This window comes from Hippopotamus amphibius, chromosome 1 (genome assembly GCF_030028045.1).
Source record: "Hippopotamus amphibius kiboko isolate mHipAmp2 chromosome 1, mHipAmp2.hap2, whole genome shotgun sequence".
Lineage (NCBI taxonomy): Eukaryota > Metazoa > Chordata > Mammalia > Artiodactyla > Hippopotamidae > Hippopotamus > Hippopotamus amphibius.
In genome coordinates this window covers 59,217,102-59,229,815 of record NC_080186.1, presented here as the reverse complement: position 1 = coordinate 59,229,815, position 12,714 = coordinate 59,217,102, and the positions used below count along the sequence as shown (strand labels likewise).

Genomic DNA, 12,714 nt, shown 5'->3' with positions numbered 1-12,714 from the left:
GGAAAGAAGAAATATATTTTGGAAAATAACTGAACAGGATAAGGAGAGTGAATAATCATTACATATCTATGAGTCTAGTTCTTCTCTTGCCTCTTCAACCATTTTTTTCACTAGCTCTTTATTTTATCCACCTTTCTGAGTTTAACTACTTTTCTCAACTTTTGTGTCTCAAAAGCACTATCATTACTTAGATTCAAAAACTTTGAGTAAACTTTGTTTCTTCTCTATTCATGTCCCATTATAATGTCAACAGAGCCTGTTTATTTCAAAATATATTTTACAAAAATTGTTTCTCTCTGTATTCATTTTCACTGTCTATATCATGTTTCTTTATGCCAAGACTGCTATACCCCATCTTCCAGTTCATCAAATCTCTGCCTATATGAAAACTTGCCAACGATCACCTAAGTAAACCTACTCCCCTCTACTCTCCAATGTGAGAAGTACAGAAGTTGTAGGATGTGGGGGTAAATAATATATGCAGATTGATCTAGAGGTCTGGTTTGAAGATAGCCGGCAAACTGTCGTACAAACTGGTCTGGAGATCTAGCATGGCAGAAAGTAGAGTAAAAACTGAAGGAGAATAGAGGTCAGTTCTGAGGTTGTCAACCTGGTTGACTAAAGAATGGTGATAACACAGACTGAAACTGAGAAGCAAGGAGGGAGAACTGATTTTGAAAATATTGTTTTGTGTTGTGTTTGAGCCTTGGTAACTTTGACTAGTTGGTGGGACATTTAAATGGAATTCTCAAAAGGCAGTTAAAAGTAAAAGAGCAGAATATGGGAAATCAGCCAGAAATGAAATATTTGCATAAAGGTGATGCTCAAAATTTTGAGCATGGATTTTTTAAAGGGAGTGGAGGAACAGGAAGAAAATTCTGTTCCGTTCATTTGTAGTTAAGTTCTTAAATAATGAAATTTAAAAACTAAAAAAATTCTTGCAAGATTAATTTAGATTCATGAATATGATGGGCAGGACTTTTTAAAATATGTTGGCCAACCAGATTCCTGTTACAATAACCAAACATAAGTTGATGAGAACTTGGATTTGAGTGGTGGCCACTGGAATATGAAAGAAATATATGTCCCAGTATTTACTCAGTTATGTTCTCCTAGTACTCGTATAGAGCCAAAGCTCTATTTCTTTATTAGAATTTTCTGGTAGGAGTCTAAAAAAGTTATTCATATTCAGATTTAATTTGATAATAATACTTTTTCCACTCAAAGACTTTACAGAAGACTGAGATTTTTGTCAAAGCAATTATGTTTGAAGGATAGAATTCAACCTCTTCCTTCAGAACTGAAATGAAGGTGGGTTTAGAACTGAGTTTAGCTACAAATGGGACTTCCCATTGCTCCTGAAATGACATCCACCCAGGAAACACCTACTTGGTCACTGGATAAAGTTGGCTTTTCCCAATAACCATCCACAAAGATTTTGAAAAACTCCTTCTTCAGAGTCCTTCTCAGAGAATGGTCCTATCTTTCATTCACTTTCTTCCCAGGACTGCAATTTACATAAAGAATAGTTTGCCATTTCTGTATTCTTCTTGAATGTATTTAATCTAACATATGGGGCTATTTACTCTATCATGTGTGAAAAATATGATAGAGTAAATATGATACTACAATATCTCACATTGGGAAAAGATCAGTGAAAGCTTTTCTCAATTATTTGATAGTGCTTATTTTTATCTTGAGGCCCTGCTCACTGTGTCTCTCCTCAAATACTCTAGGCACCAATAAGTGTTTTCTTTTGAGCCACCACAAAGATGGACAAATGAACTCACACATGTGTGTGCACATACACACATCCACACACACATGCCCTACAGCTAATTTCTCTGAGGTTGTAACACCCTTTAATGCTAAAACCTGGAGTGTTTGCCAAGACAACTAAGAAAAAAAATAATAAAGCCTTATCTCCAATTGTGAAACCCATTCTCCTGCTCTAATATTTTTATTATAGCCTGTCCTGTCCTCAGACCCTATATTTCCACATTTTCTGACTGACAACTGTCACATACTAGTCAGCTTTCAGAGATATTTCAAAGCTATGGTTGTATGCCATACTTAAGCTTATTCTCAGGCCATAAATTAAGAACTATGCTAACAAAGAAAAAAGAATAAAGAATAAAATGACTCTTCCCCAGTTATTAATTTTTTAAATATATTTAAACAGCTTGAAAGTAAGAGATTAACACTCAACAGTAATGGATGGATGAATGGCACTGTACTAATTGATAGCACTGTGGGAAAGAACACATTCTTTCTTGTCACATGGGACAAACAGCCTCCTGTTATTTCTCTCTGGGATCTCAATGGAACATCAATGGAAAGTTTCACAGTGGACAAAGATTCCAAAATGGCCTATCTCAGTATTCCAGGAACTGCAAAGGTAAGCAATCAGCTTTTAGACTTCTATTTAAAATTTTTTCAAAAGGTGAAAATAAATTGTTTATTATCATAAATATAATCTTGAGTGCCAATAATTGTATCATCTTCAAAGCTATGATAAAATAGAATGTGATTTCTATCCCTATGTAATCCTAAGAATTAGATGGGAGGAAAAAAGAAGGAAGAATTTATATATGAGGAGAAAGGAAAAAAATGAGTAAAATTCAGGTTGGTCAAGAACTTTGAAGACTAAATGTGGGGTGTCTTTTCAACATGGTGTATAAATCATTACAGGCTCCTTCCTAATTAAGCCCAACCAGGATTATACAAACTGTGTATGATGAGACCAAAGGATAAAGGCCAAAAGGAAGGAAATCTTTTGAGATTTACATTTCCCACCAGAGATTGCATGAGGTAGAGACACTATGCATGGCATTTGGCTAGCTCCCCTGTCTGAATTGCCACAGTGCTCATCTGTGGCATGTTGTACAAATCCACAAAAATCTGCTTATTCTACACTACATTTATATGATAACTTTAGAATTGGATAACGGAAACAGAAAATAGCTTGGTATCTGATATTTACTATATTTCCATCGAATTTTTAGGTGGGTGTTTGGACTTATACTCTTCAAGCAAAAGCAAACCCAGAAACATTAACTGTCACAGTAAACTCTCAGGCAGCAAATTCTTCTGTGCCTCCAATCTCAGTGAATGCTAGAATGAATAAAGACACAGACACCTTCCCCAGCCCAATGATTGTTTAAGCAGCAATTCTACAAGGGTATATACCCATTCTTGGAGCCAATGTGACTGCCTTCATTGAATCAAATAACGGGAATACAGACGTTTTGGAACTTTTGGATAATGGTGCAGGTAATTCACAGGTTTCTCTGAACAAGCCTATATTTTCATAACTCAGGATATGTTATGGATCCCTGTGGCAGTGTAGGGCAGGGGGACAGGCACCAGAAGAATTGATGTAGATTATGGATAAACAACAGGACTAGCAGGATATTCTATCCAGGTAAAACCTACAAAGTGATTTGCAAATGTCTTGCACATGGTAAGAACTCTATAATTGTTATTTATTGACATTATTGTTTGTTATCTAGACAACCAATGTCTGTCATATAGAAAGGCCTCATTCAGGAGATTGAGGCAGCATAAAAAGAACTCTAAATAAGTGTTTCTTAGCGGCACATGATCAAGAAAATCTGGCCAGGAAGGGTGAAGTATAAGAAGTCAGATGAAGGTAAGTGGTAGAACTCAGGCTCTTATCAAGGAAGGGGTGACAGACAGGAGTAATTTCCAACTGCTGGAACAAAGTGCACATATACTCCTAGGGAACTAAGACCCAAGAACAGGTCTTCCTGCCAGAGGAGAGGAGGGATCAGCCCAGGGGCATCATATATTATATCTGCCTGACAAGAAACAAGATATAGTGTTGGCCTTGCTCAGTCCCTTTGGTCTGTGTGGATGAGTGGTGTTCAAAGACCTTTTCCCAGACTGGATTATTCTGGGAACTGAACCTTCTTTTGACGGTTCATTGAGCAAGGAAACAACCAATATGGTAGACATCTGTATTATCACAAATTTCTATCAGTATCTTTTGCAATGTAATTAATTCAATAATTTTATACCCTATCCTCAACTAGAGTTGGTCCTGAGAAAAATTTAGAAGGTGAAATTGGTCTTTGGTACAGCTTCAAATTCCCTACACTCACACTTAAGTAACTTCATCAGATATAACGTTTTCCACAACTATGCCCTGCCTCTTCTTCCCCTTTTCCTAACCCCTTCCATGCTACATTAAAGCCTACCTGTATTTTGTTATCATTGCTCAAGGTTTTAATAGTGATTACTTAGTTAATTTGTAATTCTTTAACCTAAAAAAGTAGTGGTACTAAAATGATTCAGAGCAGTGGTTCTCAAACTTTAGTATTCATAAGGATCACATGAAGGGGTTTGTTATAACACAAAGTGCTGGGATCCCTCCCTACTCCTACAATGTGGCCCAGAAATGTGCATTTCTAAAAAGTTCCAGAGAGATGCAGATGATGCTGGTCCAAGGACCTCATTTTAAGAACATCTGTCTTACAGTGTTAAGACCCCCTGAGAAATGTGTTTGAAATTTAGTGAATAACTCCAATGCTGGTGATAACAGGTATATATATGATACAATATCTCTGAGCTCTGCAAAATATTTATTCTAATAGTGGATGAAGTTTCCCATTTTCAGACCAGAGAGTTAATGAATCAGGAGAGCAATAGCTGTAAGAATAAGTCTAGATAGGTATTTTGTAGTTGACTAGGATGAGAACTCTTAAGCAAAGACATTTTCTTTAGTGGGACCCTTTTGATTTGAATGGAGAGATAAAAGAAAGCAACACTAAAAGAAAGTGTCTAGATAGAGTAAGCAAAAGTAGGCTATTTGGCTGAGAAATCAATAAGAAAGGTACTTTTGATATAATAACCTGAGTACAAGGTGACAAGGGCCACAAAATTGAGGTATTTATTATACTTACATATTTATCTATGTGTATAATATATATATATTTTTCATAATACCTCAAAGATACCAATTCAACAAGCTACTATGTTCTGGCAGAGCATAATGGAAATTTTCTCTATATGGTCAGTTTGAAGATGGGAACCCAACATAGGGTATATGCTTATAAAGGCCATATCCTTGAGTTAGAAAATGGATGAATTTCTCTTTTTATTTGCAATAAGAATTTATTCCTTCATTTTTATAACAAGGTGCTGATTCTTTCAAGAATGATGGAGTCTACTCCAGATATTTTACTACTTATAAAGAAAATGGCAGATATAGCTTAAAAGTTCAGGTTTATGGAGAAACAAACACCGTTATGAGAAGCTTAAGGCGTCCACCGAATAGGGCCACGTACATACCTGGCTGGGCAGTTGATGGTGAGTAACTCATGATATCTGAAATCCAGTGCTGGTTTGAATAATTTTAGTTGATACACTTAAGACTTCAAACATTTTATAACTCAAAATATAGCTTTTCATATTTCTGAATTGAAGTTCTTAGTCATACTTAGCCTCCAAAGTGACCTAAGCTTTAGTACAATGTCTAGCATCTAGTAAGCATTCCATAAATGTCGGTTACTATTTTATTAGTTTCAAGCACCTTACCTGTATCAACAATAATAAACCTAACTTCCACTCAAGCTGAGTAAAACAGGCCCTGATGTCTTGAACCTAAATTCAAGCCAATGGTAGAATATATCCTTCAGATTACATATGCTGTAAAAGATATATAAACATTTATTTAGAATATTTTTCTTTAGTCAAAAGAAAACGAAAACGTGGTTTAAGGTGATGATAAGTATTGAAAATACATTCTTGGTGGAGTGACGTCAGGGAAGACAGTAGAGTAGGAAGTGCTAGGAATCCATCTTCCTACCTAGATAACAATTCTGCTGGCAGAATATGACTGATGTAATGGTTTTGGAGCTATAGAGTCATATCTAAAAGCTTGTAGCTTCCAGGGGAAGGCTCAATGAAAAACTATGGTTAAATTTTGGCCAATTTCAGCTCTTAGCCCAGCAGCAGTGATCCAGTTCCCTCTAGCCCCATGGCAGGTAACCTTGCCCACGTTCCTGGAACGGTTTGCATGTGGCTTGTGGGAGCCAGACTGGACAATAAAAATATGTCCTCCAAATATCACCAATTATACTTCTGATCATGGAAATGCAGATGCAGAAGCATAGTGCCATTGTTGCCACCCCCTCTGCTGAAGGGACTTCCAGGAGATTGAAAGAGACAGAATCCTTTTCCTTTTTACCTTTTTGGGGACCAGCCATTTAAGAATTAGAATATTCAAAAGTAACCACATGTACAGGGAATTTAGAAAGTCACCACACATGTCCAGGGAGAGATACAGACTCAGAAAAGATCCAAGAAGACTTAAGCTTACACCTCAGGGTGATCACTAGCCCAGAGAAACCCTACAACAATTTCTTAGAAACAAAAACCCCAGGGGAATGGGGAGAATCTGATTTCCAAAGTTATCACATTATAAAACTCAAATGTCCAGTTTTCAACATAATATCACAAGGTGTACAAAGAAGCATAAAATCAAGAATCAGTCAAAGGAAAAAATATATCAACAGGAATTGTCCTTGAAGAAGACCAGATGGCAGACTTATTAGATAAAAAATTTAAAACTACTTTTAAAAAGATGCTCAAGTTGCTCAAGGAAGTCATAGACAAAGTCAAGAAAACAATGTATGAACAAAATTAAAATATCAATAAAGAGATAGAAAACATTAAAATGACCCAGAAAGAAATTCTGGAACTGAAAATTACAATAACTAAATTTTAAAGTTCTCTGGAGGGATTCAAAAGTAGAAGAAAGAACAAGAGAACATGAAAATAAAATAATTAAAATTACTGTGCCTGAAGAACAGAAAAAAAAAAAAAATTGAAGAAAAGTGAAAAGAGCCTAAGAGAACTGTGGGATACCAACAAGTTGATCTGTTCTTCTATTCTGAAGAACAGAAAAAAAGATTGAAGAAAAGTGAAAAGAGCCTAAAGGAACTGTGGAACACCAACACCGACATACCAACAGTGGCAGTCTCAGAAGGAAAACAGATAAAGGGGCAAAGAGATAATTTGGAGAAATAATGGCTAAAAAATTCCCAAACTTGATGCCAAAATATTAATTTAAAAATCCAAGAAGCTAACAAACTCTAAGTAGGATAAACTGAAAAAGATACACACTAAGACACACTATAATCAAACTGCCAAAAGCTAAAGGCAAAGAGAGAATTTTGAAAACACCAAGAGAGAAGGAAATAATCACATACAAGGATTCTCAATTAGATTTTTCATCAGAGGCCTTGGAGGACAAACAGCAGTAGGTTAATTTATTCAAAATGCTAAAGGAGGGAAACTATCAACCAAGAAATCTTTATCCTACAAAACTGTCCTTCAAAAATGAGGGAGAAATTAACTTCTCCAGATAAACAATAGCTGAGGGTGTTCATTATCACTAGCCTTACCCTACAAGAATACTAAAGGGAATCCTTTGCGGGAAATGACAGAACAATAGACAATAACTCAAAGCCATATGAAGAAATAAAGATCTCTAGTAAAGACAAATGCATGGGCAATTATCACATCTAGTATTACTGTACTATTGGTTTGTACTCTGTTTTTTATTTACAATATGATTTAAAAGACTAATGCATAAAAGGAATTATTAGTCTATGTTTTTGAACACGTAATGTATAAAGATGTAATTTGTGACATTAATAACTGAAAGGGGGTGGGAATTGAGCTATATAGGAGCAGAATTTGTGTATGCTTTTGAAGTTAAGCTGATATAATTCAAATTCGAGTGCTGTAACATTAGGATATTAAATGTAATCCCTCTGATGACCACAAAGAAGAGAGCTATAGAATATACACAAAAAGAAATGAAATGGTAATAAATTATTTCACTACAAAAAATCAACTGAGCACAAAAGAAAACAGTAATACATGAAAAGAGGGACAAAAATGCTATAAGGCATATATAGAACAAGTAACAAAATGAGAGAAGTTTCTATTTTTTGTGTGGTAGAGAATCACTGAGTTTAACTTTTTTTTTTATTAAAGCATAGTTGATTTACAATATTATATTAGTTTCAGGAGTTCAACATACTGATTCAATATTTTTATGGATTATGCTCTATTTAAAGTTATAAAATAGTGGCTGTATTTCCCTGTGCTATACAATATATCCTTGTTGCTTATTTATTGTATACTTAGTAGTTTGTATCTCTTATCTCATACCTCTATTTTTTCCCCTCCCTCCTTCTCTCTCCCATTTGGTAACCGCTAGTTTGTTCTCTATGTCTGTGAATCTATTTCTGTTTTGTTATATACATTCATTTGTTTTATTTTTTATATTCCACATATAAGTGATAACATACAGTATTTAACTTTCTCTGTCTGACTTATTCCACTAAACGTAATACCCTCTAGGTTGATCCATGTTGTTGCAAATGGCAGAATTTCCTTTTTATGGCTGAGTAATATTCCATTGTATATATCTTGTTTATCCATTCATCTGTTGATGGACACTTAGGTTGCTTCCATATCATGGCTACTGTAAGTGATCCTGCTATGAACATTGGGGTGCATGTATCTTTTCAAATTACAATTTTCATTTTCTTGGCATATATACCTAGGAGTAGAACTGCTAGATAGTATGTTAGTTCTATTTTTACCTTTTTGAGGAATATTTATACTATTTTCCATAGAGGCTGCACCAACTTACAGTCCCACCAACAGTGTACTAGGGTTTCCTTTTATCTACATCCTCGCCAATATTTGTTTTTTGTGGACTTTTTGATGATAGCCATTTAACAGCTGATATTTTATCGTGGTTTTGATTTGCATTTCTCTGATGAGAAATGATGTTGAGCAACTTTTCACATGCCTCTTGGCAATCTTATCTTTTTTGAAAAAATGTCTATTCAGATCTTTTGCCCATTTTTAAATGAGGGTGATTGCTTTTTTGATATTAGAGTGGTATGAGCTGTTATTACATTTGGATTTTAACCCTTTATCAGTAATATCATTTGCAAATATATTCTCCCATTCATTATGTTGTCTTTCATTTTTTCAATGGTTTTCTTTGCTATGCAAAAGCTTTTAAGTTTAATCAGGTCCCATTTGTTTATTTTTGCTTTTGTTGCTTTTGCCTTAGGAAACAGATCCAGAATCTATTGCTACAATTTATGTCAAAGAGTAATTCTGCCTATGTTCTCTTCTAGTTTTATAGTTTCAAGTCTCACATTTAGGTCTTTAATCCATTTTGAGTTTATTTTTGTATGTGGTATGAGGAATCTCATTCTACCTGTAGCTGCCCTGTTTTCTAGGCACCACTTATTGAAGAGACTGTCTTTTCTCCATTGTATATTCTTGAATTGCTTGTCATAGATTAATTACCCACAGATACGTGGGTTTATTTCTGGGCTCTCTATTCTGTTGCATTGGTCTATGTGTCTGTTTTTGTGCCCATATCATGCTGCTCTCTGACTATTGGAGCTTTGTGGTATAGTCTGAAGTCAGGGAGTGTGATCCCTCAAGCTTTGTTCTTTTTTCTCAAGATTTCTTTAGCAATTTGGAGTTTCCATACACACATGGCAATTTGTGATTCCATATAAATTTTAGGAATATTTTTTCTAGTTCTGTGAAAGATGTCATTGGTGTTTTGATAGAGATTATATTAACTCTGTAGATTGCTTTGGGCAGTATGGATATTTTAACAATATTAATTCTTCCTAACCAAGAACATGGGATATCTTTCCATTTCTTTGTATCATCTTCAATTTCCTTCATCAATATTTTATTGCTTTCAGAGTATAGAGCTTTCACTTCCTTAGTTAAGTTTATTCCTAGGTATTTTATTCTTTTTGATGCAATTTTAAAAGAGATTGTTTTCTTGCTTTCTCTTTCCAGTAGTTCATTATTATTGTAGAGGAAAGCAACAGATTTCTGTTCCATTAATCTTGTATCCTGCAACATTACTGAATTCATTAATTAGTTCTAATATTTTCTTGGTAGACACTTTATATAGTATCTATGGTTGTCTATATATAATATCATGTTATCTGCAAATAGTGACAATTTAACTTCTTCCTATTCAATTTGGATGCCTTTTATTTCTTTTTTTGTCTTTTTGCTGTGGCTAGGACTTCCAATACTATTTTAAATAGGAGTGGCGAGAGTGAGTATCCCTGTCTGTTCCTGAGTTTAGGGGAAAGGCTTTCTGCTCTTTATCATTGAGTATGGTTTTAGCTGTGGGTTAGTCATGAAAGGCTTTTATTATATTGTGATGTGTTCCCTCTATACCCACTTTGATGAGAGTTTTTAAATCATGAATGGATGTTAAATTTGGTCAAAGGATTTTTCTTCATTGATTGAGATGATCATGTAATTTTTATCCTTCCTTGTGTTAATGTGGTGTATTACATTGATTGATTTGCAAACATTGAACCATCCTTGCATCACTGAAATTAACTTGATCACATTGTATGATCCTTGTTATATACTGTTGAATTGTTTGCTATATTTTATTGAGGATTTTTGCATCTATAATCATCAGAGATACTGTAATTCTCTTTTTGTAGTGCCTTTGGTTTTGGAATCAGGGTAATGGTGGCCTTGTAGAACGAATTTGGGAGTGTCCCATTCTCTTCAAATTTTCAAGATATTTTCAGAACGATAGATATTATCTCTTCTTTATATGTTCAGTACAATTCCCATGTGAAGCCATACAGTCCTAGAATTCCATTTGCTTGGAGGTTTTCTTTTTACTACAATTCAATTTTACTACTAGTGATCAGTCTGTTTAGATTATCGGTCTTGATTCAGTCTTGAAAGTTTGTATGTTTCTATAAATTTGTCCATTTCTTCTAGGTTCTCCAATTTGTTGTCATTTAACTGTTTGTAGTACTCTCTTATAATTGTATCTCTGTGATAACAATTGTTATTCCCCCTCTTTCATTTCTTATACTGTTTATTTGGGTCCTCTTTTCTTTTTGGTGAGCATGGCTAAAGGTTTATCCATTTTGGTTATCTTTTTTTAAAAAATCCAGCTCTTGGTTTTATTGACATTTTCTGTTGTTTTGGGGGGCTTTTTGTTTGTTTTTTGGCCTCTACTTTATTTATGTCCTCTCTGATCCTTATTATTTCCTCCTCCTCCTGAATTTGGACTTTGTCTTTTCTTCTTTTTCTAATTCCTTTACATGATAGGTTAGGTTGTTATTTGATATTTTTCTTCTTTCATGTGGTAGACCTGTATCACTATAAATATCCCTCTTAGAACTGCTTTTTCTGCATTTCATAAATTTTGGAAAGCTCTGTTTCCAATTTCATTTATCTTGATGTATTTTCTGATTTCTTCATCGATTTCTTCATTGACTCTGGTTTTTTAGTAGCATGTTGTTTAGTCTCCATGTTTTTATGCTTTTCCCATTTTTCTTCCTGTAATTGAAATCTAGTTTCATACCATTACAGTTTGAAAAAAATACCTGATATAATGTCTATCCTTGTAAACTGTTGAGACTTGTTTTGTGGCCTAGCATGTGACCTATCCTGGAGAATGTTCCATGTGCACTTGAAAAGAATGTGTATGCTGATGGTTTTGGATGGAATGTCCTGTAGATATCTATTAAGTCCAACTATTCTAATGTTACCTTTAAGACCACTGTTTCCTTATTGATTTTCTGTATGGATGATCTGTTCATTGATTTAAGTGGAGTGTTAAAGTCACCTACTATTATTTTATTATTGTCAATTTCTCCCTTTATACCTGGTAATATTTGCTTTATATATCTATGTGCTCCTGTATTAGGTGCATATATGTTAACAAGTTTAATATTCTCTTCTTGTGTTGATCATTTATCATTATATACTGTCCTTTGTCTTTTGTTATAGATTTTGTTTTAAAGTCTATTTTGTTTAACATCAGTATTGCTACCCCTGCCTTCTTGTTTCCTTTTGCATGAAATATCTTTTTCCATCCCCTCACTTTCAATGTGTGCCTTTAGTTCTGAAGTGAGTCTCTCACAAGCAGGATATAGATGGGTCTTTTCTTACCCAATCAGCTACTGCATGTCTTTGGATAGGAGTATTTAGTCCACTGATATTTAAAGTAATTATTGAAAGATATGTATATATTGCCATTTTCTTACTTGTTTTCTGGTTGTTTTTGTAGTACTTTGCTGGTTTTTTGTTGGTGGTGGTTTTTTGTTTGTTTGCTTGTTTGTTTGTTGCAACACCATGCAGCTTGCAGGACCTTAGTTCCCTGACCACAGATTGAACCTGGGCCCTGGCAGTGAAAGCACTGCATCCTAACCACTGGATCAACAGGGAAATTCCCTGCTGTCTTTTTTCATTGAAATATAGTGATTCACAATATGGTATTAGTTTCAGGTGTAAAGCAAAGTAATTCAGATATATATATATATATATATATATATATATATATATATAATTTTTACATATATGAAAATATGTAAAAATGTATGTAGATACACACATATATACATGTTATTTTTCACATTATAGGTTATTACAGGATATTAAATACAATTTTATGGACTATACAGTAAACTCTTTTTACTAATCTATGTTATGTATAGTAGTTTATATCTATTATTACAATACCCCTTTCCTTTATCCCACCCCTCCCCTTTCTCTCTGGTAAGCATAATTTTGTTTTCTAAATCTGTGAGTCTGTTTCTATTTTGTATATAGATTCATTTGTATTATTTTTTAGATTCCACATAT

At 34.2% G+C, this 12,714-nt stretch overlaps 1 protein-coding gene across 1 annotated transcript in view; it reads left to right on the top strand.

Moving 5' to 3' along the window:
* The window catches only part of LOC130860318 (calcium-activated chloride channel regulator 4-like), a 65,280-nt gene that overhangs the window by 34,566 nt on the left and 18,000 nt on the right, over positions 1 to 12,714 (top strand). Inside the window, 3 exon segments of the mRNA XM_057748379.1 lie at positions 2,183 to 2,398; positions 3,006 to 3,273; positions 5,161 to 5,331. Coding sequence (XP_057604362.1) covers positions 2,183 to 2,398; positions 3,006 to 3,273; positions 5,161 to 5,331 — 655 coding nt within the window.